The 26854-nt window shown below is 44.1% G+C and overlaps 1 protein-coding gene across 2 annotated transcripts; it reads left to right on the forward strand.

Annotated features, from left to right (window-relative positions):
* The first annotated feature begins 456 nt into the window (after nt 1–456).
* On the forward strand, nt 457–26854 carry DTHD1 (death domain containing 1). Of its 2 annotated transcripts, none has more exons than XM_081875719.1 (9): nt 457–1245; nt 1733–2066; nt 5274–5453; nt 14583–14827; nt 19561–19725; nt 20995–21284; nt 21897–22141; nt 24434–24491; nt 26503–26854. In XM_081875719.1, exons 1-9 carry the CDS (start codon nt 548–550, stop codon nt 26850–26852), a joined length of 2565 nt encoding a protein of 854 aa, XP_081731845.1. In that variant the 5' UTR covers nt 457–547; the 3' UTR covers nt 26853–26854. The 2 variants fall into 2 exon arrangements, with proteins under 2 accessions (XP_081731845.1, XP_081731846.1); XM_081875720.1 differs by having other exon boundaries at nt 24415–24491; nt 26503–26636.

The following is a 26854-nucleotide window of genomic DNA, read 5'->3' on the forward strand; positions in this document are numbered from 1 at the left end:
ATTAATCCATTTTGCATTACTTTCTATGGGAAAGTGTGCCTTGGTTTTGGAATGCTTTGGTTTTGGAATGGACTTCCAGAATGGATTAAATTTGAGAACCAAGGTGCCAACGTTGTTGCAAGTTGTCAACATTCAATCTCCTGTACTCTTCTAGCCTGCCCAAGAAGCAGAATGGGGGATGGCTTTGCAGATCAAGATAAAGTTAGGGGACTGAAGCAATCTTGCTGAGCAATCTTCTGTTAATTACAGGTAAAGGTGGGAGTGCTTGAATAAATCCACCTTTTCTGCAGCCTCCTAAAAAAAAAGCCAAAGGGCTGTAGAAAACAGATAAGGGAACCAAGTTGGGCAATGATAACAGTGTATAAAAATGGAAGGACATACTTAACCCTTTCACCCGAACAGATCACAAACAATGTATTACCTGTCACATATATTTCTGTTTGCTTCTTCAGAGGGGAGCAGCCTTGCAGACTGGCTTCAGAAATTAAACAAGCTCATCTTACATGTTGCCAAATACTTTGGAGACTTACAAAACCATCTGCTTGAAATGAGCTGCAGAAAATCGGATGACGTGCCGTTTGTTCCGTGTATCCCTTGGAAATCTGTGTGTGATGCTGATAAAGAGAAAGCAAATGGCACGCAGTTATTGGCAGGTGTCAGTCAACCATTTCATGAACCTTCATCCTTACACAGAGGGGGGAATGAAACCCAGATGACAGAAGACAAAACGATGGAAAGTGAAGCAGGTTCATCCTCAAACGAAAATATAGCTGGCAAAGAACAGGAATTTGCAGTACTTGTGAAAAATGAAGATCAGCAACAAAAATCCATTGCAGTGCCAAATCAGAACAATGGAATAGGTTCTCAATCAGTGCTATCTCCCACTCAGAAAATTTCAGAAAACAGAGATTTGGAAGACAGTTCAGGAAACAATGGAGGAAACGTAACTGTGTCCAGAAAGCCGGAAAACAGCAGCGTAACGCATCTGCAGACGTGTCCTAATCAGGAAAAACAGACAGAGATAAAGGAAGCCCTGAAGCAGATGGGAAATGGGAATTACAGGCTGATAGCTGAGCCAGGCAGGAGTGACAAAGATGTCAATCAAAAGGAGACAAGTAATGAAATTGCCCAAAGCTACCAAGAAAATTGTACAAGGTCAGGAGACTTGCATAAAAACAGTTCCATGCATCAGTCTTCCGGTGAGCTGGAAGGAAAGGACAATGAAAGTGGCTGGATGACTAAAGAGTAAGAGCAGGTTGTCTTTTGGGGGAGACACAACAGTAGCCTTCAGGACAGATTCCAGAGGGGGGGGTCATTGTTAGTCTGTTGCAGGAAAAGCAGCTAATAATAATAATAATAATAATAATAATAATATATTTATACTCCACTCATCTGGCTTGGTTTCCCCAGCCACTCTGTGCGGCTCCCAACAGAATATTAAAAACACAATAAAACATAAAATATTAAAAATATTTCGGCCTTGGGAGCCAAACATTCTAGCTCCCGAACGATCGAAAACTGGAAGTGATTGTTCCGGTTTTTGAACTTTCTTTGGAAGCCGAACGTTTGGCGCGGCTTCTGTGGCTTCCAACTGGCTGCAGGAACCTCCTGCAGCCAATCGGAAGCCGCGCCTTGGTTCCTGAACCGTTTCGGGAGTTCAGCAGCTGCAAATCAATTCTAGCTATTGGTCTTCTTAACAGATAATATGGGTACTGTTGTATTTTGTCTGCAGGTTTCTTGTGAAAGCGAATGATCTGAGTGAACCTGAAATAGCCTGTTGCATTAGAGCCCCTCTCAGTGTGCTGGAAAATCTAGTCATCCGAGTTGTCAATGACTTGAGTTCACTGGTGGTGGATGGTTCTGAAGAACTGGTCAGCAATGTCATCCATGCTGAGTGCTGCTCTTCGGTTGGCCCACCAACCATTTATTCCATCACCATCACGATCCCATTTAATTCACGTTACAGAGGAATGTACAAAGATATTATGGTGAAGGTGACTGATGTCAACTTTCGGTCAAGTTATTTGACTCCTGTCTCCTTGGAAGGGCACCAAGGAAACCAGAAGGTTAGTGAATTATTGTCAAGGTTTGGTGCTCAATCAATCAATCAATCAATCAAATCTTTATTGTGGTCACTGACCAGGGTGGGGTACAATCATTTACAATCTGTAAAACATTTTGGAAAGCTAAAATTATTAAAACAGAAGGTATATATAAAAGACTATAAGAATCTAAAAGAGCTAAAAGAATCTAAAAGAAGGGTTAGGAGCATTAAACGGATGTGGAAGAGCATAAAAAATTCGTATATAAAAGGCTATGACTATCAATTTACAAAGCACCCTGATATGGGTGGTCATTAAATCTAATTTGTAGCGCAGGACATCAACCGACGGATTTTGAATGCTGCTATGAGGAACCTAGCAACACTGTATGTTGTAGCAGGGTTGGTATCTGAAAGCAGCAGGGAGGTATAGAATTGTCCTGTGCGCCCTGCGTACTTATGGAGTAGTGGGGAGATGAAGTTAATATGGATTTCTCTATAATATAGGTACTGGAGAAGCACATGTTCTATTGTTTCTGTTTGTCCAGAATCACAGGGGACACCAGAAGGCTTTAGATGAAATCACTTCCCGTTTCTAATTCATGGGAAGAAAGCAGGGCTATCACACACCCTGAACCACATACGATGGAGCTCACCTGAAACAGGGAATTTGTGGAGGTCCTCCACCCCCTCGGGCCACATGTAGCTTATTTTATCACAAAGGTCTTCTAGATGAGCATGTGCAGAGTATCAGGGCCGTCACTGAAATCCTCCAAAAGAAACAAGCAGTTAGTCATGCTACAAATTACAGCAGCAGAGTGGGGAAAGGCCACAAAGGTGCTATTTAAGGTAGTAGGGGATGTGGGTGGCGCTGTGGTCTAAACCACTGAGCCTCGTGGGCTTGCCGATCAGAAGGTCGGTGGTTTGAATCCCTGCTACGGGGTGAGCTCCCATTGCTCTGTCCCAGCTCCTGCCAACCTTGCAGTTTGAAAGCACACCAGTGAAAACAGATAAATAGGTACCACTGTGGTAGGAAGGTGAATGGTGTTTCCGTGCGCTCTGGTTTCCCTCACGGTGTTCTGTTGTGCCAGAAGCGGTTTAGTCCTGCTGGCCCCATGACCTGGAAAGCTGTCTGTGGACAAACGCTGGCTCCCTTAGCCTGAAAGTGAGATGAGTGCCGCAACCCCATAATCACCTTTGAATGGACTTAACCATCCAGGAGTCCTTTACCTTTTTACCTTAAGGTAGCTCCTATCTAATGCGCCCCTGTCTTCCACTGTCCCCCATCACTAATCTTTCCAAAAACCCTTCCATTCATGAGCAGTAAGAGCAGATATGCAAATACAGATTCCCCATTTGTTGTTGTTTTGTATATGTTGTGTGGGATCACTCCTCTAAAATACATTAAGCAGAGTACATTCAATAGGATGGGGCCGGGAACCCACAATTTTTTTGTGCCGGGGCTGCACATACCAAGCAGGGTGGGCGCAGAGGGAGCCTACTGGCCCCAGATGGGCAGGAGAATGTTACTTCAGCAGGATCCTTGCCAGCGTTGCCCAGCCAAGGAGGGGGGTGGCAAGGCTGCTGTGACTCGCCTCCTCCCAGGTCAGACCTGACCTAGGAGCAGAGCTGTGGCTTGTTGTGCACAGCCCTGTACAGGAAAGAGGCAGAGCAGCGGCAGCACAGCTGCCGTCATTATTATTGTTATTGTTATTGTTGTTGTTATTATTATTTATATACTGCCCCATACCACAAAACCTATGAAACCACAAAATATATAATCAAAATAAAAACCACCCAATCCCTGCCCCCCAAGAAAAACCCACCACATTTTAAAACGGCATAGGATGCAAATCAAATCAACCAAAGGCTTGGTTAAAGAGGAATGTTTTGTCTGGCACCTTCACTATACATTAGACTCTACTGGGGAGAGCATTCCACAGATGGGGAGCCACTGCAGAGAAGGCCCCTTCTTGTGTCGCCACCCTCTAGACCTCTCGAGGAGGAGGCACATGAAGAAGGGCCTCAGAAGAAGATCTATGGGATCTGGTAGGTTCATATGGAACCTCGGTTCTTCTCCACTCCACCCCCAGGTCAGGCCTGGCAGAACTGCCACTCAGAGCCAGGCTCCAATGAGGGAGCCGATGGGGTGGTACCTAGTCATGTACCCTCTCAAAAATGTGCCCACGCATGTGACATCAGCACACGCTGTAGGCCTGCTGTGCATGGCCCCGGGCACCCACGGTCCCGGGGCAAGTCGGCTGGCCTGGTCCGCAGATATTACTGGACTACAACTCCCATCATCCCTGATCACCGGTGCTAGGGATGATGGGACTTGTAGTCCAACAACACCAGGGGACTCAAGTTTTAGAAAGGCTGATCTAGAATAAGGAAAAGGGAAAAGGGACCCCTGAACATTAGGTCCAGTTGTGGCTGACTCTGGGGTTGCAGCGCTCATCTCACTTTATTGGCCGAGGGAGCCGGCGTACAGCTTCTGGGTCATGTGGCCAACATGACTAAGCCGCTTCTGGCGAACCAGAGCAGCGCACGGAAATGCTGTTTACCTTCCCACTGGAGCGGTACCTATTTATCTACTTGCACTTTGACGTGCTTTCGAACTGCTAGGTTGGCAGGAGGAGGGACCAAGCCACGGGAGCTCACCCCGTCGCGGGGATTCGAACCACCAACCTTCTGATCAGCAAGTCCTAGGCTCTGTGGTTTAACCCACAGCGCCACCTGCGTCCCTGATCTAGAATAAGAGATATCTTTAAATAATGTAAATATTGACCAACTAAGGGCTGCCATTAGTGTCACTTCAAAGCACTGGGGAAATTAGAATGGAGGTTTACAAACCCCACTAGCAGGGCAAGGATCTGCACTCGTGACCCTACGGGGTCTCAAACAACTGCCCCAGGATACCAGGTGCTGCTGCCGAGTCTGGGCAGTCCCCATCAGAATTTCTCCTTATTTGATATATTACCAAAGCAGTGAGGGAAGAGACCACAGGAAGTGATACTCATATCTCTGCGGTAGCTAAAACTGCAAAGCAGCTACATTTCTGTGGCTGTCAGATAAAGTTGCCCGGAAACAGAACGAAGAAAGCAATCTTTCTCTGTGGTTGTTAACTCTCAAGTTACTTTCCTTTTATACCTCTGATTCATGCTGGCTTCCCAGGTTAGAATTCGTTTATCGTTATCCACTTCAGCATTTTTCACTAATTTCTATCACGCAGGGGACTTTTGCGGAGGTGAAAACCAGCCAGCTTGGCCTTTTTTCGGTGGTTTCATGCTTAAAGACGGAAACAGTCACCATTCCAAAGAAAGGACTTTCACGGAAGCTAAGTATGGATCCCAGAATTTCATTTTGCTGGCCTCCGTCAACTTTTACTTCTCGAGTAACAATGCACCTAAAGGTATGCTTTAAAAAACACACAATTCGCTGGGGGCAAAAGGGTATAAACACCTTAATTTATTTTATTTTTATTTTTTTGAATATTTTATTAGTTGACTATAAGAACAACATATAATCAAATACAAGCAATCAGATACAGTTTTCCCCTAACACCCCCCCCAAAAAAAAACCCAGCTTCAACTACGTCCAGGTAATTACATTAGTAATATAATCAAATAAAAAATTGTTTCTACAGTTGCTGGTTTAAGAAATATCATTCCACATGCTCCCATGTGTCTTAGGTGGTTTAAATGCATGTTCTTTCTTTGATGCACATGTAATAAAGGAGGACTACATTATGTAAAAGTTATGTAATTTCTCACGTTGTTTTCTTTCATGTACCCTTTCTGTTAATTTTTCCATCAATATTAATTCCCAGACATAAGCATACCAAACTTTATATAGGTTCACGTTTAATGTCTTCCAGGGTCTAGCAACAGCAAGACGTGCTGCAGTTATAAGATGCACAATGAAGTCTTTGTCTCTAAGAAACACCTTGCTTTATTAGCAGAGATCAGGGAATGGCTATAGGAGAAGCTGGGCTATAGGAGAAGCCCAAAATGGGTAGGAGTAGCTCATGGGCAAAATGGTTCCAACGGTGGAATGGTTCCTGGATGCCCTATCCACCTAAAGCCCTCATGAGATCCCTCATCCTCCTATGGGTTCTTGTGAGAGCCAGCTGGGAGGGTCAAACCCTCTATTTCCAACCCCCAGAGTAGAGAAATGGTGCCCCACACTCAGGGCTCACAGAGCTGTGGCTTTTCAGAACATAGTGAAGACCTACAGTAAACTGATACCCGAGAAAAGATTTGTTTCTGCATGGCCATGTTGGTGAAGCTCAGCTGGGGAATGGAGCACGGTGCATGGGCCATGACTGAGAGGTCTAGTAGATGGGTCCTGCCATATAACTTCCATATAACTTTTTTTTAAAAAAAATCATTTTCAGGAAATTGAGTTTGCAGATTCCCCTTACAACACAGGTGTAGGAAGAAAGTATGGCATGGTTTCTACTCCATATGACTTTAGACACCTAAGGTTAGCAATCAGTGAAGGAAAGAGTCTGCAAAGTTTTGGTTTTTCCCCTTCTTTAATATTAATACAGTGGTACCTCGTGTTACATAAGCTTCAGGTTACATACGCTTCAGGTTACACACTCCGCTAACTCAGAAATAGTGCTTTAGGTTAAGAACTTTGCTTCAGGATAAGAACAGAGATCGGGCTCTGGCGGCACGGCGGCAGCAGGAGGCCCCATTAGCTAAAGTGGTGCTTCAGGTTAAGAACAGTTTCAGGTTAAGAACAGACCTCCGGAACGAATTAAGTACTTAACCCGAGGTGCCACTGTATTATTATTATAATTTATTATTTATACCCCGCCCATCTGGCTGGGTTTGCCCAGCCACTCTGGGCAGCTCCCAACAGAATATTAAAAACACGATAAAACAGCAAACATTAAAAGTTTCCCTAAACAGGGCTGCCTTCAGATGCACAAGTTAAGAACAGTTTCAGGTTAAGAATGGACCTCCGGAACGAATTAAGTTCTTAACCAGAGGTAGCACTGTATTCTAAAAGTCAGCTGTTTATTTCCTTGACATCTGATGGGAGAGCATTCCACAGGGCAGGCGCCACTACCAAGAAGGCCCTCTGCCTGGTTTCCTGCATAGCTGTCAAGTGTCCCTTATTTGAAGGGACAGTCCCTTACTCCAGCGCCATGTCCTGCTGCTGTCCCTTATTGATGGATGTCCCTTAAATGTCCCTTAAATGATGTCCCTTAAATTTCAAATGGAAGCAGCTCCTCTCCCTCCCTCCCTACCATCCAGGGAGGAGGGAGGCTCCAACTGTGTTGCTTGGCTGTGTTGCTCACCCAATAAGAAGTCTAAGAAAGACTGGGGGGGTGGAGCTTGCATGCCTTGTGTGTGGTTAGTTAATGCAAGCTGAGGAGGTTTTTGAATGCTGGATGCCATTTTGCTGCATGTGCTGCTGCAAACTTTGCAGTGCAAAGCCAGGCCGGGGAGCCATCTTAAGTTGAGGCTGCATAGGCCTTGTGGTGCATGTGATTCAGATTCTATTCAGTTGAACCTCTGGTTACAAAGTTGGTTGGACAGTGTTCTCGAAGCTACCAGCATGAGTTTGACCAGACTGCAGGAGGACAGGAAGACTGGAGTGCCTGGAACAGGTGAGGCTGCAGGTCCCTTATTTTCAAATCTGTCATAGTTGACAGCTATGGTTTCCTGTAACCTCACTTTCCACAGCGAGGGAACTGCCAGAAGGCCCTCGGCACTGGACCTCAGTCTCCAGGCAGAATGATGGGGGTGGAGACGCTCCTTCAGGTATACTGGGCCGATGCCGTTTAGGGCTTTCAAGGTCAGCGCCAACACTTTGAATTGTGCTCAGAAACGTACTGGGAGCCAATGTAGGTCTTTAAACAAGTGACCTCTGTGCCATATAACAAACTGCTTTTGAAAGGCCTTTCAGGACCAAACTAGACTTTATTTTTATTGCCTTGTGCATGTGTGCATGCTTTAAAAATGTAAAACCAGGCATGGCTTTGCAGGTGCAATTAACATTGAGACCACATCATGGGTGCAAGTAAGATTCAACCTGCCTCTCTCCAGCCATTATCCTGATCCCAACTTGCATGATAATGAATCTTGGGGGGCTTCTATTAATACTAATGGGAGCTTTCCCAACCCCAAAGATAGATTTTCTTTTTTGGTATGAGAATCATTCCTGGGGAGGAATGATCATCATACACAAACCTCCCTGTATGTTGTGATCCCTACCCCCTCAAATGGCTGGTATTAATTAAAAAGCAACAACCAGTCATGGTTGCTAACAGCACAATAAAGGAAAGATGGATTTTGGCCCTTGGTTTCAAAAGGGTATTGCTATGTGGCATGGCAGGCTACCATTCAAGAAACAAACTCAAACAATGTAGAACTAATTGTCCATTTCTTTACACTCCGGGCAACATCTCAAGCAATTCATAAATGCAACTGCCAATATGTTGCTCATCTTCCTTTTAGTACAGTGGCTGGGAGCCTATGTTGTTGCTGTTCCTGTTAAGAGATTCTTGATATTGAGAAATAGAGGCTGTCATTCACTTCATCCCTGGGTGGCAGTAAAAGCTTGGGAAAGAACGGCTAGACATTTACCATTGCGTATTTATCCTGCAATGTTAACTATGCAGTTCGTTGTTCAGCTCCTGCGTGGCTGCATTTTTCCTGGGAGGTATTTTGGGATTGTCTATCGTCTTTATCATTTGATTATCTTCTTTTATCATGCCCTACATGTCCGGGAGCCTGTCTGTGTGCTTGCTTTCTCCTTCTGAGACACTTTGCTGATGTTGGTTGGACAGGTACAGCCGGAATGGGCAAGCACATGATGTACTGTGTTTGGATAACCTACAGGCGAAATAGCTCTTCATGTCCATTGTTCCCTAAGGACTCGTACTTGGAAAGAGCTCTGACAATTGCGTGCCGAGGTCCCCAAGCCACCCCAAATAACTCACACATCACACAGAAATTTTGTTTAAGGTTTTTGGCATAATTTTGGCCACAACTTTATTAAAATACAAAAATGTGAGTGGTTGCTTAGGCATTGGTTGTGACTATCTGCCCCCGGTGGGGACAGACTGACATTTCGCAACCCTGTGAAAGCCAGAAAAGGGGAATACATTTGGGGGTAGCGACGGAGCAGGGAACCTGCCCTCAGCCCTCCCCAAATGCAACCAGGGGCTCTTGCATCGCCCTAGCCCGTTGACAGGGTTCGGACAAAAGCAATGGTGAGCCCCTGTATTCCTTTAACAGAATACCCTTGCAGCAGCAGCATTAGAGGGGCAGGCACAGCCAATCCATGCCCCTCAACCAACCAAACCAAAAACCAATACCTAACCGCAACCTTAGAAGTTGTGACGATTTGCTACGCAGTAGGCAAAAAACCAGATGGCACCAGCCAATCAGCCAAATGGAAAAAAATTCCTACCGGGCCCGTGCCCCAAGAGCAGGCGACCCCATGACAGGCATAGCAAGGTCAATGCGAACAATCCTAAATATAGGAAGTGGGGGGGGGGACGGGCAATCCGATGCACGCAGTGAAAAGAGGAAGCTCTACACTTTGTGCAGGGAGTTTTAACGTTTCTAGCTGTCAATCACAAAATGGCAACATTAACTTCTTCCCAACAACAAGGGAAGCCCAGTCGCAACCGTGGCCAATGAACAATTAGCCTGTTCCACATTTTTGGAGTGTCTTGTTAGCCCCCACCGCAACCTGTGCTTTCCATGAAGGAGAACACGCTATAGCAATGTTGCTCCCTGTTTCGGGGAGGCATCAATTGCACCAACAGTCGTCGCACCAACCCTTCACCCTCCTATCGTACCTATTTCCATGTCTGCCCAGCAACTCTAACTAAATAAAGTGAGGAAAGACTGCCAAGCAGGGCTGGCCCAAGATATTTTGACACCTGAGGCAGACCCCAAAATGGCACCTCCCCTTCCCACCGGGGAAGAATGGGTGAGGGAAGAACTATATCAGGAACAAATCTACATTGAGATCTGCTGCCCCTGTGGATTCTGCCGCCTGAGGCAGTTGCCTACCCTTGCCTCATAGATGGGCCAGGCCTGCTGCCATGCTTAACAGAACTGGAACAAAGGGTCAATAATTATTATAAGGAAGGGAGCAACAGCTCGCGCAGCTGCTCTGCAGATATTCCAACCATTTGGTGTGCATTTAATTAGTAAACCAATAAGAGATAATTTGACTCAAATGAATTCTTTATATTCCACGTGCTTTGGCAGTTGGGTGTTCTCTGTTGCCTGCTTTAATCTACATTTCGCTTTACAGTAGGCAGCAAAACAAGAGCAGAAGTTGTTGCTCATTCCATTCAGCAGATGCCCTCAGGAACTCAGTCCCATCTGCCAGAAGTATAAAGGGAAGTTCTCCATGGAGAGAAGGGGGATTCCCCTCTGTGCAGTCAGACCATTCATTCACTTATAGAAAAGGGAAGTCCTTGTATGTACATGAGAGCATTGGGTCATGGCCTGTGGCCATCGTTCTGTGCAGTCAGTGAGGTTTTGTCATGCGTAACGGGAGAACAGCCGCATGTGTTGCTTCATAGTGGTCTTAAATCAGAGGAAAGAATGGATTTGGTAAAAATGGCAAGCTTTTGGACCGTTATTTTTAGTGAAATGATGCATCTCAAAATGGAGAACTTGAAAACAGCCCAAGGGCTGGGGATTGGCACAACCTTCCCTTGACCTTCTGAAAGTGTCCTTCTACTGCCAACAAAATGAGGACTTTGGATTGCAGTTGTCTGTGGGACAAGGAGTACCATTTTGCTGGTGTTATTCTCTATTATTAGATTTAAATTTGATCCTGACTTTTTTTTAGGAGGTAATTTAATTATTGTTTGATTTTATGCCAATGTTATATATTTGATGTTAGCCATCCTGAGCCCGGTTTCAGCCGGGGAGGGTGGGATACAAATAAAAGTTGTTTTTTTTTTTTTTTATTATTATTATTATTATTATTATTATTATTATTATTATAGCAGTGGCAGAAGAGGAATGCAAGTGGAGCAGGAAGAGTCAAGGAAAGTCAAACAAACATTTGAATATTTCATTGTACAGTCAAACCCCGGTTGTCAAACATAATTCATTCCAGAAGACCATTCGACTTCCGAAATGTTTGATAACTGAAAACTGAAAGCAGAAGCCTCAATACAATAGGGAAACTCAAAATGGAAGCTGCATAGCACGTTTGGCTTCTGAAAATTATTCAAAAACCAGAGCAGTTTCTTCCAGGTTTTCAGCATTTGGGAGCTGAAGCGTTCCAAAATGGAGGCATTCGGAAACCAAGGTTTGACTGTAATATAGTACAGTGGTACCTCGGGTTAAGAACTTAATTCATTCTGGAGGTCCATTCTTAACCTGAAATTGTTCTTAACCTGAAGCACCACTTTAGCTAATGGGGCCTCCCGCTGCCGCCGCGCCACTGCTACGCGATTTCTGTTCTCATCCTGAAGCAAAGTTCTTAACCTGAGGTAATATTTCTGGGTTAGAGGAGTCTGTAACCTGAAGTGTCTGTAACCTGAAGCGTCTGTAACTGGAGGTACCACTGTATAGTATAGTATAGTATAGTATAGTATAGTATAGTATAGTATAGTATAGTATAGTATCAAAATGAGAGCAAGAGCATTAAGTAATACTGAGAACAATCTTGGTGTTTTTCAAGGTATTTCTAATCAATAAGAAATTCAGTGTGGTGCAAGCAAATGTTTATTCTGAAAGTGTGGCCCAGAGAAGAAAGTTTGAAAACCACTATTCTAAAGCATCATACTCATACAGCAGTATGGTGTAGCAGTTAAAGTGCTAGACTAGGACCTGGGAGACGAGGGTTCAAATCCCCACTCCCAGACCCTCCAAGTATCCCTATTTTCCAGGGACAGTCCTGGATTTACAGAGGCTGTCCCAGTTTCTGATCTGATCCCGAAATGTTCTTTTCTTTATGGCATCACTATTTTCACCGGAGGAATGTTTAGGGATATGGTAGGACGTCCCCATTTTCATCAGAGAAATGTTGGAGGGTAAGGAATAGGACATCCCTATTTTCATTGGAGAAATATTGGAGGGTACGTCTCTGTTTTCATCAGAGAAATGTTGGAGGCTATGGACTCTGCTCAACATCAAAAAAATGAAGATCATGGCCACTGGTCCCATCACCTCCTGGCAAATAGAAGGGGAAGAAATGGAGGCAGTGAGAGAATTTACTTTCTTGGGCTCCATGATCACTGCAGATGGTGACAGCAGTCACAAAATTAAAAGACACCTGCTCCTTGGGAGAAAGGCGATGGCAAACCTAGACAGCATCATAAAAAGCAGAGACATCACCTTGCCAACAAAGGTCTGTATAGTTAAAGCCATGGTTTTCCCAGTAGTGATGTATGGAAGTGAGAGCTGGACCATAAAGAAGGCTGATCGCCGAAGAATTGATGCTTTTGAATTATGGTGCTGGAGGAGACTCTTGAGAGGCCCATGGACTGCAAGAAGATCAAATGTATCCATTCTTAAGGAAATCATTTTTTATTTTTTTTAAATAATATTTATTAGAAATTTCCAATTACAAAAGAAATAAAAAGAACAAAACATCCCAATTTAAAATCTTATTTTCCGTAACATCTTTCCAGGACTTCCCCTCCCCCTCTTGTATTCCAATTTTTACAAATAAATTCAGCAAATTCTTATCCCAGATTTTGAACTTATTATCATTAGCCCAGTTTTAAAAATATTTTCCCATCCCCTAAAATCGACCTGTTCCCTTCCGCACGTTCCCTCCTTTAATATACAATACAGATTAAAATAATCAAATATAATTAATTAAAATAAAATTGTAAAATATAATTAGGATAATCAAATATAATTTTACGCCCTTTGGATTCCAAATTTCCCTCCCCCCTTTCCCGGTTGTGTTCCCAATGTTCATCAACGTCTGATCATTCTTAAGGAAATCAGCCCTGAGTGCTCACTGGAAGGACAGATCATGAAGCTGAGACTCTAATACTTTGGCCACCTCATGAGAAGAGAAGACTCCCTGGAAGAGACTCTGATGTTGGGAAAGATAGAGGGCACAAGAAGAAGGGGATGGCAGAGGACGAGATGGTTGGACAGTGTTCTCGAAGCTACAAACATGAGTCTGACCAAACTGGGGGAGGCAGTGGAAGACAGGAGTGCCTGGCGTGCTCTGGTCCATGGGGTCACGAAGAGTCGGACACGACTAAATGACTAAACAACAACATGGACTCTGCCACGAAACTCACTAGGTGACCTTGGGCCAGTCACTCACTCTCAGCCTAACCAACCTCACAGGGTTGTTGGGAGGATAAAATGTGGAGGAAGAGAAAGACATAGGGCACCTTGAACTTTCTGGAGGAAAGTTGGGGTATGAATGTAACAAATAATACAGGACTGGTGCCACGTTTGGCAGGATCCTTCGGCATCTGCCCATGGTGAGGGTAGGCAGGTGCAACAACAACACACACACCAGTCAGTCTAGCTGGCCTTGGAGCAACACTGTGCCAGGGCCCCAGAGAAATTGGGGGGGGGGATTAAAATGTAGGATGCTGCCAGGAGTGTTAGGCCCAGGAATCTGTAAATCAGCTTGTTGGATTGGCAATGGGAACTCCTGATAGCTCAGGTCATCCCAATGGTTCTGCCCACAGATGTTGGGCCTGCTTGACTGTGAAGAATGATCAATAATAATGGTAATAACATGGGCAATTCTCTTATTCTAACTCTGTTACACCAATCAGCGCTTTCTTTTGTACTGCTGCTTTAAACTAGTTTCCCTAATTCTGGTAGATATTTGTTCCACAACAGGCTGCAGTCCTGTGCAATCTCAGAAGGATGTTCCACTATGTCCAATGGGGTTTAGGTAAAGGTAAAGGTACCCCTGCCCGTACGGGCCAGTCTTGCCAGACTCTAGGGTTGTGCGCTCATCTCACTCTAGAGCCCCGGAGCCAGCGCTGTCCGCAGACACTTCCGGGTCACATGGCCAGCGTGACAAGCTGCATCTGGTGAGCCAGCGCAGCACACGGAATGCCGTTTACCTTCCCGCTAGTAAGCGGTCCCTATTTATCTACTTGCACCCAGGGGTGCTTTCAAACTGCTAGCAACGGGAGCGCACCCCGCCACGGGGATTCAAACCGCTGACCTTTTGATCGGCAAGTCCTAGGTGCTGAGGCTTTTACCCACAGCGCCACCCGCGTCCCTCCAATGGGGTTTACTTCCTACTAAATGTGTTTAGGATTACAGCCATAACCTATTGATACTATAACAGTGCAACTCGTTAAAAGCTGCATGGCATCAATACAGACACATGGTGAAGGTTTCATTAAAACATGCTTCATGTTGACTAATTAAATATAGATAGTGTCATTTACAAACATCCTGCTAGAAAGAATTTTTGTAACAAGATGAATTAAAGGGAGTGGGGAAACATTTATATTTCACTGGTATGAAGGCAAATTTCAGAAATGTAGATTTTTCTGCCAACAAGTGATGCTAAAATCATAAATCCTAAAACCACAATATTTATGCAGGTGCAACCAATTGAGCCATCCCTGATTTCCATGTTAAAAACAAAGAATGACATGTATCATTCAGTGGTATCTACTAGCCCTCTGGTGTATCTGCAACATCCTTCATCGCGGCCATTCAACAAATCCATCACAATTATTCTGCCTTGCCCTCCAAATCAAGAAAAGAAGATGGAAGGAAATGAGAAAGACCAGGGGAGAGCTATGAGTGCATCTATACCCAGAGTTACAACTGTGCATCAATTTCGGTGAGACAAAACAGTTCCTTGGAAACTATGCATTTACATTTTTTTTATTTCTTAAAAATACAACAGACGACATTAAGTTTCCAAGCTTTTAATGGGTTTTTCATAGTATGGTTATTCTTTTTTCCCCATGCTGTTTTTTAAGTGATTGTTTTTAAAACTTCTCTTATTGTCGATTTTTAATATATTAAGATGTATGCTTACATCCCAGAGAGCTTTTCTATGCCAAAAGCTGGTATAGGAATATAGTGGTACCTTGGTTCTCAAATTTAATCCGTTCCGGGAGTGCGTTCCAAAACCAAAGCATTCCAAAACCAAGGCACGCTTTGCCATAGAAAGTAATGCAAAATGGATTAAAAACAACCCCTAAAACAGCAATTGAACATGAATTTTACTCTCTAACGAGACCATTGATCCATGAAATGAAAGCAAGAATCAATGTACTGTACTATAAAATAAATAAGACAGTATTGTAGATGATAAAAATTTTTTAAAAATTAAAAAATATTACCTGCACTGATGATAGTCATTGTTTGAATGGGGGGCTTTTATCCGTTTCCACAGTCACACAATCAATCAATCAATCAATCAGTAGCTGAACTGGGTTCCACACAGTCACAAAAACAAATTAACTGAAAAAAACCCAAAAAACAAAAACGTAAACTAAACAGCAAAAACAAAAGCACCAAACTTTATCCGTTCCAGAAGTCCAAGGTGCAGCTTCTGATTGGTGCAGGTGCCCCGGAAACAATAGCCAACAGCCAAATCAGACGTTCGGCTTCCAAAAAACGTTAGAAAACCAGAACACTTACTTCCAGGTTCTCAGCATTTGAGTACCAAGGCATTTGAGAACCAAGGTACCACTGTATTCTTTTCCCCCCATGCTGTTTTTTAAGTGGTGGTTCTCCTGCTGCCAGTTTTTATTGTATTAAGATGTATCCTTACATCCCGGAGACCTTTCCTATGCCGAAAGCTGGTATATGAATATTTTTTAATGAAACATATAAATATTTCAAACCAGTTCCTGTAGGTACTCACTCTGCAAAGAGGGCAACGTTTTGTGAGTGACAAAGCATCAGATATTACTGGACCCCAGAGCCAATTAGGGGTGCATGGAGGGGTAGGGGAGGGAATAGAACCTTTGGTGGGGGGACAAGTCATGCTTCTTCTGGGGGTAGTTTGTCCACTTCTGGTCCCCACCCTGCACTCAGCTCTCGCCTGTGGCTCCTAGAGGCTGTCAGCATGTGACAGCGGCCACACCAAGGGAATGGTTTTGACTGGCCGGCTAAACCAGGTGAGGGTAGCTGATGGGTCTCAAACCCTGTGTGAGTCAGGGTCTTCCCCTGCATGTGAAGACAGGCTCTGGTGGATTGAGTGGAAGGGACCAATAGCGGGACCAATGGTCAAGAAGGTGGTTTCTGTACATGCTGCAGAGAGAAATGAGAAGGGCTCATCAACCTGGGAGTGGAGTTCAACTCTGCTCCTAAATTTCCACTGCCTTGCAGGTGTCAAGCTATAAGGAATAGGCTTCCTCCGCCCATGGCAGTAGATAAGCAGAACAAAGGAAAGTCTTCTTACCAGTTAGAAACTTTAATAATCACAGCAAGAGAACAAAGAACTCATCTCCTAGAAATGGCGGTGCTCCCACTTAAGGTTCACACCCCCTTCCGTCCCTATTAATCCACATCACTTCTACGTCTTGTAATCTGAGTCTATACCCTCTGTGCTTTGTGTGCTTTCTGTTCTGAGACTTTCTGAGCTCTTCTTGACCTTGGGGAGAGTGGATGAACACTTTCCAGAGACAGTGAATCTGTTAACCCTCTCTCTCCCAGTGTTTCTTCTCCTAGCTGTTCCCCATCCAGTATTTCCCAGCTTCTCCCTTCTGAACTATGACCCTCTGCAAACCACTGTTCCAAATCTATACTGTCCTGCTCCTGGGAAGATGCAGGAGCAGGGGGAGGGGGAGGCTCCAACCATTCCTGCTCAGTGTAGCCCTCCTCAGCACAGTCTCTGACAGCAGGACATCTTCAGGAGAAGAAAAGGCTAAGGGGTAAACCCTACACAAATTCGGAGTGCAGCCCCTAACACGGTTGGATGGAACCTTGTATGCCTTCTTTTGGCAACACAAGCCAAGCTGGTGCCAAATGTATTGCTCTGTTTTCCTTTGGACCATATCAGCGAGTCTTGTCCTCTAGGCAGCTCAGGACCTCCATACAAAGTCCAGCTCCTCAAGAGCTTCAAAAGCCAGCCTGAAATTTCTCAGCGACCTTTCCTAGGTAGCTTCCGCATTTGATTTGATTTATTTTTCTGTAATCAAATTAGATTCCGCCCCCCCCCCCTAAAAATAGCATCCAACCTGCTAAAAGGTGTGGCTTCAGGTACATTCCAGAAAGTGGTTTTATTTGAACAAGAGGGACGTACAACAAAACAGTGCAATGTGGAATGCTGCTCTTCTGGATTCCAGTCACTCTGTTCCATTACATGCTGTCCTCTCAGGTTTCCATTTCCCCTGTCAACAGTTGGTCAACAAGGTGAGACTGGAAAGTTCAGTGAATGGTCACAGAAATTGGACAGCGAGAAATATTCGAATATACAACCTTGCAGGCCTTCAAAATAAGCCCCCTCTGATACAATGCACCATTGACAACGTACGTAGAACTCTTGGAAACTTCTGGAGAAGTCCTCTTTTCATACTGCTTTCAGTTCCCTCATCGCAGCAGTTGGATTTGTAAAATGTTACAGTTCTCAGGTTTGGAAATCCAGTGGGGCCAGATTGGGAAAATATGGAGGGTGGGACAACTCAGTAACCTCAGTAATGATTTCATGTGGAATATGCAATTTTTCCACCATCGTTTAGATGGACAGACGCTGATCCCGCATCAATAACTCACAAACTCTGTCGACACTTACCTCTGTTCTGCTTATCGACGGTCTGCCATCTTTGATGGCTTCCCACCCTTCATGGAAACTCTTAAACCACTCATACACTGTCTTTCGAGCTACAGCTTCAACTCCATACACAATTGTGAGCATTTCGTGGGTTTCCAATGCTGATTGTATGTTCGAATATTTCTCGCTGTCTGATTTTTGTGACCATTGACCAAACTTTCTGGTCACACCTTGGATGTTCACTGAGCACATTCAGTCTCCACTGAGCAGTTGTTGTGGGGGGGGGGTTGCGGTGGAGCAAGTCTCTTCCACTTAGCATTTTTTCAAAAGTGTTTTTTTGTGTGTGTGTGTGTTGTTGTTTTTTGTACTTCTGTAAATCTTGTGATTTCTCCAAGACTCCTGACTCTTGTGGTGGTACAATTTTGGCTACCCAAGCATTGGCACCCAGAACGTGAACACTGGAAATAATGTGAAATGCTAGCTTCAGCATAGGCCATTGGTGGCAGTTATGGAAACCACCAGCGTTGACTACTGACTAGAAGGATGCAAGGATCTAAACAGAAGAGGTTAACTTTTCACTTTGGACAAATACTCTTAATCTCAGGGTTATGGTTTCAAATCCCATGTTGGGCAAAAAAATCCTGCGTGGCAGGGGGTTGGGCTAGATGACCCTCATGGTCCCTTCCAACTCTACAATTTTTTGAAAACAGGCTATATAGCAGCTTATACAGAACAACAAACCCCTGTGTTGCAAATTTAACACAACAAACAATACAAGCAACATGAAGACCAGTATACTAGATAGCACTGCAGTTCTTATTGTATGATATACATGATTTAGTACAACAAAAACAAAATGTGTACACTTGTAAATGCTCTAATATATTTGAAATCAAATGAACACACGTCTGTCAATCTTTGAAAGTCTGTAGAATTATAATAAGTCTATAGTTGAAACAAAGTAATAGATGCTATCCTGTGGGCTAAGCGGTAAAACATTTTTAGACGTTCATGGTGCCGAAGTAGTAATTGAATAACAACGTAGGACAGCGATCCCAGATAATCTGACTGTTCCACTGGAATCTTCTTCAGCACAACTACAAAAGAATTCAAATATGAAACAATGACCTGTGTACATGAAAACTATATAAACTTCACACATTACAACCCATATGCTACAATAAGAAGAACAAAGTTTGACAGACGTATGTTCATTTGATTTCAAATATATTAGAGAATTTACAAGTGTACACATTTTGTTTTTGTTGTACTAAATCATGTATAAAGGTAAAGGTAAAGGGACCCCTGACCATTAGGTCCAGTCGTGGCCGACTCTGGGGTTGCGGCACTCGTCTCGCTTTATTGGCTGAGGGAGCTGGCGTACAGCTTCCGGGTCATGTGACCAGCATGACTAAGCTGCTTCTGGCGAACCAGAGCAGTGCACAGAAACGCTGTTTACCTTCCCGCCGGAGCGGTACCTATTTATCTACTTGCACTTTGACGTGCTTTCGAACTGCTAGGTTGGCAGGAGCTGGGACCAAGCAATGGGAGCTCACCCCGTTGCGGGGATTCGAACCACCGACCTTCTGATTGGCAAGTCCTAGGCTCTGTGGTTTAACCCACAGCGCCACCCGCGTCCCTAAATCATGTATATCATGCAATAAAAATTGCAGTGCTATCTAGTATACTGGTCTTCGTGTTGCTTGTATTGTTTGTTGTTGTATATAGCAGCTTATGCTATTTTACAGAAAGAGATTTTCAGATTCTCACAAGTAAGTGTTTTGATTTCCAGAAAGCTGTGGTTGCTGTTGTTTTTAAAGTAACTATTGACTCTTGTGATTCTGCAGAGCGATGAGTGCCTCTCCGAGAAAGCATGGAGAGAATCTCCACGAATCCTTAAAATTACTGGGGTACAGAAGCAGAGAAGAGGAATGGGCCGTGCTGGATGAGATCGCGGTGCAAAATGCACGGAATGGCCTCGTGTCGTTTGAACTGGACGAGCCCTTAGACAGGTGAGACACAATCAAATCTTTTCCATCTGCAGATGCGGCAGTGGATTTGCTTGGAGAAGACATTTGTCCTTGGGAGTGGGGCTAAACCATCGTCACACTGCATCCATCTTCACTCTTGGCTTGGTGATGTCTAAATATGGCTCAGCTTCCATTTGCATAAGAAAGTCACCACTATGAGGCTATAGAAAATGAATGAATGAATGTGAGAACCAGCCCTGAAATTCACAGAGTACCATGTATTGGACACACTTCAGATTTATTTATTTTTAATAACGTTCTTTAATCTAATGATGTCCCTTCTTAATATATTTAAACACGGAGATGGTAGAATGTACAGAGAAATGTTCTTGATCTATGTATCAGATCATCAAAGTATAGGTTCTAGTTTGTATACGTAGTAGCCTATGAATTAACTCTAAGAATTATAACATGCCGTTTGGAGGTACTGTATTTGTTTATTGTAAGAATATGTCTAATTTTTAAATGGGATTAAGGATGTCATTTATAAGTGCGCTCCCAACTGATGTAGCTTTATTTAATATTAATTCTTGTATCTGATTTACATTCTATGCCCTTTGAAAATGTGTTTTTTGGGGGGGGCTATTGGGTTTGTTAGAAGGGGCGTGGGTGGCACTGTGGGTTAAACCACAGAGCCTAAGACTTGCCAATCAGAAGGTCAGCGGCTTGAATCCCCGCGATGGGGTGACCTCCCGTTGCTCGGTCCCTGCTCCTGCCAACCTAGCAGTTCGAAAGCACGTCAAAGTGCAAGTAGATAAATAGGTACCGCTCCGGCGGGAAGGTAAACAGCGTTTCTGTGCACTGCTCTGGTTCGCCAGAAGTGGCTTAGTCATGCTGGCCATGTGACCCGGAAGCTGTACGCCGGCTCCCTCAGCCAATAAAGCGAGATGAGCGCCGTAACCCCAGAGTCGGCCACTACTGGACTTAATGGTCAGGGGTCCCTTTACCTTTAACTTTATTGGGTTTGTTGTTTTCATTTTTATTATATATTTTGTGGTTTTATATCTTGATTTTATTCTGTGAACTGCCCTGAGACCCCCGGGTATAGGGCAGTATATAAATTCAATATCAATAACAATAATGATAATATTGCACCAATGAAATGGTTGAACATAGTGAAATGATTTTCCTAGTGACTTGAAGCAAATGAAAACTGCATCGATCGCAACTGACAGTTTTGTTTGTTTGCTTCAGCCCAAGAACACATGTTCAGATCCACATATATTTTCTTTCTCTCTTTTTAAAATGCAGCTTTATTATCCTTCGCCTGTCCTCTTCTGTGGATAACACACATTTAGTTCAGCTTGTTAAAAATATGGAGAAAGACATCTACACCACAATGGTGAAAGTGGTGCTTTATCGGAAAAAAGAAGATCCGTACAAGGTTGCTGTCCTACTCGTTCCATCCAAGGAACTGAACTTGGAGCTGCAGGGACTGCGTGAGGAGGGTTTTTCTGGTCCTCCTGATCCCTCTCAGCAGTTCAAGCTGAGAGAAGGGGAGCAGGTTTATTTTAGATTTAGCGGAAATATTCATGCTTCAGGTAAATCCGTTTCCTGCTGCACAACTACATTCCATGTACATGGCCCATTCTGAAGGGTACAAATGCAGGAGGGGGTAACCCTGTCCCTGTCGCCTCCCACTGTGGCCCTACATGCCTTATGCCTGGGTTGCATGTGAATGGACACAGTGTACTAATAGATGAACACACCTAGGACTCAGCAACGTTAGGAAAGAAACAGCAATTTGAATGCGCTATAAACACACAACACCAGATGGCGCCAGAGAGCAGGAAATTTAAAAACACGGTTTTCCATAGGGATTTTTTTTCTTTGTTAAAACAATCTAATTGCTGCCTGTGTTTAGATACACCCATAGAGGTCCTCTAAAGAAGGGAGGAGCTGTGGGTTCATACAGCCCCTTCAGAATGTGTGGGTGGTGATGGAGGAGAGCAGTTGTGGCATTTGGGCATCGAGGAGAGAATGATTGAAAGGAGCTACAGCCAATGAGAAAACAAGTAATATTTGGGGTTGGAGGAGGGTTTATTTTGTGTGCTAAAAAATCAAGCGTGCAACATTGGTGAATACTGATCCGTTGCATCAACTTAATCTTCTCTGCTTCCCCCAACTTTCTGTTCCCCTTGGCGTATATTCAGATGACGGAGCAGCCTTTGGAAAAAGCTACAAGCTTACTTTTCATGCACAGAGAAAGCCACGGCTTGACCTGCAAATCAAGGAGGTGGATGAATTTGGCAATTACAGCTCACCGCATTACAAAGGAACCGCCTTGTTCTACAAAGTGAGCAAAGAAGCCATTGCTAAAAGCTGGGAACAGCCTCCTTTGCCTGAAGACCACCAGCAGGAAGACCTTGTCTGCAAATTGGCTCTAACCTTGCCAAAAGTAAGTTGTTTACCCACATTCTCAATTTATTTATTTATTTATTTTCTTTATTGAATTTATATACCGCCCTATATCCGCGGGTCTCAGGGCGATTCACAGAATAAAACCAAGATATAAAACCACAAAATGCATAATAAAAATAAAAACAACAACCCAATTGCACTCCCCCCCCAACCCCCCCCCCCCCCACATTTTAAAATGGCATAGGATGTCAAACAGATCAACCAAAGGCCTGGTTAAAAAAGGAATGTTTTTGCCTGGTGCCTAAAGGTGTGTAATGAAGGCGCCAGGTGAACTTCCCTGGGGAGAGCATTCCACAAATGGGGGGGCCACTGTAGAGAAGGCCCTGTTCTTGTGTTGCCACCCTCCGGACCTCTCGAGGAGGAGACACACGAAGGGGGGCCTCAGAAGATGATTTCGGGGTCCGGGTAGGTTCATAAGGAAAGAGTCGGTCCTTGAGGTATTGTGGTCCTGAGCCATTTATAGCTTTATAGGTCAAAACCAGCACTTTGAATTGGGCCCAGAAACTAACTGGTAGCCGGTACAGTCAGACCAGGATGGATATAATATGCTCAAACTGTCTTGCTCCGGTGAGCAACCTGGCCACTCAATTCTGCACCAGCTGAAGTTTCCGAACTGTCTTCTGAAGCAGCCCTACATGTAACACATTGCAGTAATCAAACCTTGAGGTTACCAGAGCATGGACAACAGTAGTTAGACTATCTCTTTCCTGATAGGGGCAAAGCAAGTGTTCATCTTTCATAAAAGGAGGGATAAAACTCTTGGGGGGGGGGGGGTATGTTGTGCACACTGCAAGTCCACCACAAAGCAAAACACACTTCATTCTTGCAGCTCTGCACCGTCTCTAAAATTTAATGCTTTCCCTCATCCATCAAATTCCTGGATATGATCAGCATCGGTTGGCAGGTGCCTCCTCCTTGCAACTTAAAAGTGGGGAGATGGGTAGTAGGAAGGGGGTGTGGTAGCCAACTTTCCCCTAACCTGCTCCCCCCCCCAAAAAAAGACAAAAATGCACCTTGGGGAAGGGATTGTGGGTGGAGAGATAGGCAGCTGAGGGAAGCCATTCACTGGGCAGCAAATGGCACAAAGGGCCATTTTCTTTTTTTCTCTCCCCCCCCCCTTCTTGCTTGGCAAACAGTGAGCTGCACTGTATCATTTGTAGCTGTAGACAGAGGCCCAGAGGCAATTTTCTCCTAACTACTGTTGAGCAGGAAAAAAAGATATTTTCACAGCTCACCTGACACATCCACGGGGAAATTAAGGTGAAGAAGACCTTGATTATGCTGTGATGTAAAGGCTTCCTATACAATGGTACTCTGGTTCACAAACGCCTTGGTACTCAAATGCCTTGGTTCCCAAATGCTGAAAACCTGGAAATACGCATTCCGGTTTTCAAACATTTTTCGGAAGTCAAACATCTGATTGTTTGACTATTGTTTCCGGGGCGCCTGCACCAATCAGAAGCTGAGCCTTGTTTGTCAAACATTTTGCAAGTCAAACGGACTTCCGGAACGGATTAAGTTTGGCGCTTTTGTTTTCGCTATTTATTTTGCTTTTTTGAGGCTTTTTCAGATAATTTGTTTTTGTGACTGTGTGGAACCCAGTTCAGCTACTGATTGCGTGACTGCGGAAATGGATAAAAGCCTCCCCTCCATCCAAACAATGACTATCATCAGTGCCGGGAAGAAGAAAAAAATTCATTTAAATTTTTATCATCTTCAATACTGTCTTATTTATTTTATAGTACAGTACATTGATTCCTGCTTTCATTTTATGGATCAATGGTCCCGTTAGATAGTAAAATTCATGTTCAATTGCTGTTTTAGGGGTTGTTCTTAAAAGTCTGGAACGGATTAATCCGTTCTGCATTACTTTCTATGGGAAAGTGTGCCTTGGTTTTGGAATGCTTTGGTTTTGGAACGGACTTCCGGAACGGATTAAGTTTGAGAACCAAGGTACCACTGTAGATGAAAAACAGTCTGCTCACACTGGGGGTGGGGAAAAACCTTCCGGCCACCTTTCCCCTCTCAGGTACCAGCAGCAGACTCCATGTTGGGAAGCCAGGAACCCAAACTGCTCCATCCTGCCAGCTGAAAATGTAATCTACAAGCCTATGTATCTTAATCTATGCAGCTTTGGCAATGTCATTAGTTTTTTGGTCTTTGGCACGAATGCCCCCATCTCCTTTGCTAAAGCAACACAAACTATTGTTTGCTTCTCTGATCCCTCAGTCATTATTGTTTCCCTCTCTGAACACCTTTTCTTGTACAGAGGGAAAAGCTTATCGTTCGTCCACAGAGCACAAAAATAATGTCAACTGATTCATCAGGTAAGAAGACACCCTACTCCCACCTAGAGATGGAAAGGTCTGGGGGGGAACCAGAAAAATGGAGGGGGGTCATTTTGTTCTGGAAAAAAATGAAAAAAAGGGTGGAAAAAATGGCTTTTGAAAAAACTGCCCCCCCTATTTTTTCAAGGGGGGGGGGGTTTCCAGGCATTCCCATTTCTACTCCCACCCCAGCAAATGGCATGCCGTGTTTTCACACATGTTTCCTCTGAAATCATACCCTGTGAATTTAAGGACCACCTGAATCCTAGCCGAGTAGCAACAGGATATGATGAAGGGTGGATCACAATTCTGGATCACATTCACAGTGTTCTTTCTGTTTTAACCTCAGGGCTGAATGTCATGTTATTCATTCAGCTTGTGTCTTCAAGTCCTAGGTGGAATCTAAAGGTAAAGGACCCCTGACAGTTAAGTCCAGTTGCGAATGACTCTGGGGTTGCAGCGCTCATCTCGTTTTATTGGCCGAGGGAGCTGACGTTTGTCTGCAGACAGTTTTTCCAGGTCATGTGGCCAGTATGACTAAGCCGCTTCTGGTGAAACCAGAGCAGCGCACGGAAACACCATTTACCTTCCTCCAGAGTGGTACCTATTTATCTACTTGCACTTTGATGTGCTTTCGGACTGCTAGGTTGGCAGGAGCTGGGACTGAACAACGGGAGCTCACCCTGTCACAGGGATTTGAACCGCCGACCTTCTGATCAGCAAGCCCAAGGCTCAGTGGTTTACACCACAGCGCCACCCGCATCCCTAGGTGGAATCTTGACACAGAAAAACATTGTGAAAATGCTTTTTTAAATAACATTTAAAAATATATACCGTATTGGCCCAAATAAAAGCTGCACTTTTTTCCAAATTCCTACTGTGAAAAGTTAAAGTGTGGCTTACATTCGGAACCGAGCACTGGGCGCCCGCCTCTTGGCACTACCGCCCTGAATGGGGGACGGGGGCAGCTGGCACTGGCATGGGGAGGTAGTGACAGGAGATGGGCCACACCCACAAATAAGCCTTAAATTTTAAAGGTGCGATTTATTTGCGGGTGCGGCTTATATTCGGGCCAATACGATATATTGAATTTGCCGTAAGCTCACAATCGCCATCTAGTGTCACATTTGTATAATGCACTTAAAACGCACCTAAAATGTTTTATTTGCGGCTGTATAGCTGAGTCCCTTGTTGCTGCTTCTTAGCAGCAAAATAGCTGCCAGAGGAGGGCATGTTTTACAAAGGAAAAATGGCAGGCGGGAGGTTTCTTCCATTATCCCTTGTTTTTCTTTCTTCCTGTGTGACTTCAACAGCACTTTGCACAGGTGGTGCGGCAATGGCCCTGAAAACAGATGTGATGATTGTGCAACTGGCTATCGTGTGATTGTGGTTTGTTTAGTAAATAGCAGCCACAATAGGGTAGAGGGTGAATATGAATCAGGACTACACTGAGGAGAAAGAGGGGAACAGGTTTTAACCATTTGTTCCCACTCTGGTCCTGATCTAAGTTAGGTCCACCACAGAGCTGCAACCACAGCATAGCCAAGCAACCCAAAAAGAAGTTGTGCGATTGTCGCCATGTCGGTTTTGTATCTCCGCCTGCTCTGCCCTTTCTTTCAAGAAGTAAAGAGGCTTAATTTCCTTCAAATCTTTTATGCTTATGATTTCTTCAATCCTTTAAAATACGATTCAGTGCCTTTAAAACAAAACCCTTAGCCACAAACTAGATTTAATGAACACTAACATCAGAATGCTCTCTAAATTGATATAGTCTTTTATATACTAACCTTTTATGCTCTTCCACATCCGTTTAATGCTTCTAACCCTTCTTTTAGACTCTTTTCATTTCTTTCAGATTCTTATAGTTTTTTATATATACCTTCTGTTTCAATACTTTTTAGCTTTCCGAAACATTTTACAGATTCTAAATGATTGTATCCTACCCTACTTATGCTGGTCTATGACCGTAATAAAGATTTGATGATGACTGTCTTAATATTTTTACTTGCAGATGCACTTTGGGACAATTTACTGTACTGGCTGTCACACGAGCTGTCGGAAGATAACGCTTCTTGCCTCGCTCTCTGTCTGCCTCTCCACCGGAGCACTCTTCCGTTTATTAAACTGAAGTGCCCTGATAATCTCACCGAGCAGATCTATGAGTTCCTGTGCTTCTGGAAAAGGAATCTTCCGCGATCGGCTAACAAGCTCCAGCTCCTCTCTCGCTATCTCTATAAAAGCGGCAGAAGCGATCTCGTCGAGGATCTCCGGTTCAAATGGGAGAGCAAAGTTTTCTGGAGGAAAACTCATTGTCACCCTGATTTCTTTAGTAGGCCAGTTGGGGATGAGGAGTCTATGTAATT

The sequence above is a fragment of the Podarcis erhardii genome (assembly GCF_964252035.2).
Source record: "Podarcis erhardii genome assembly, chromosome: 9".
Lineage (NCBI taxonomy): Eukaryota > Metazoa > Chordata > Lepidosauria > Squamata > Lacertidae > Podarcis > Podarcis erhardii.

Excerpts from the sequence above, each read along its gene's own strand:
- DTHD1 (XM_081875719.1), top strand. The coding sequence starts at position 548 with ATGAGCTGCAGAAAATCGGATGACGTGCCGTTTGTTCCGTGTATCCCT. Across the intron at positions 2,067-5,273 it reads GGCACCAAGGAAACCAGAAG|GGGACTTTTGCGGAGGTGAA; the intron begins GTTAGTGAATTA and ends TCTATCACGCAG. Across the intron at positions 5,454-14,582 it reads GAGTAACAATGCACCTAAAG|GTGCAACCAATTGAGCCATC; the intron begins GTATGCTTTAAA and ends ATATTTATGCAG.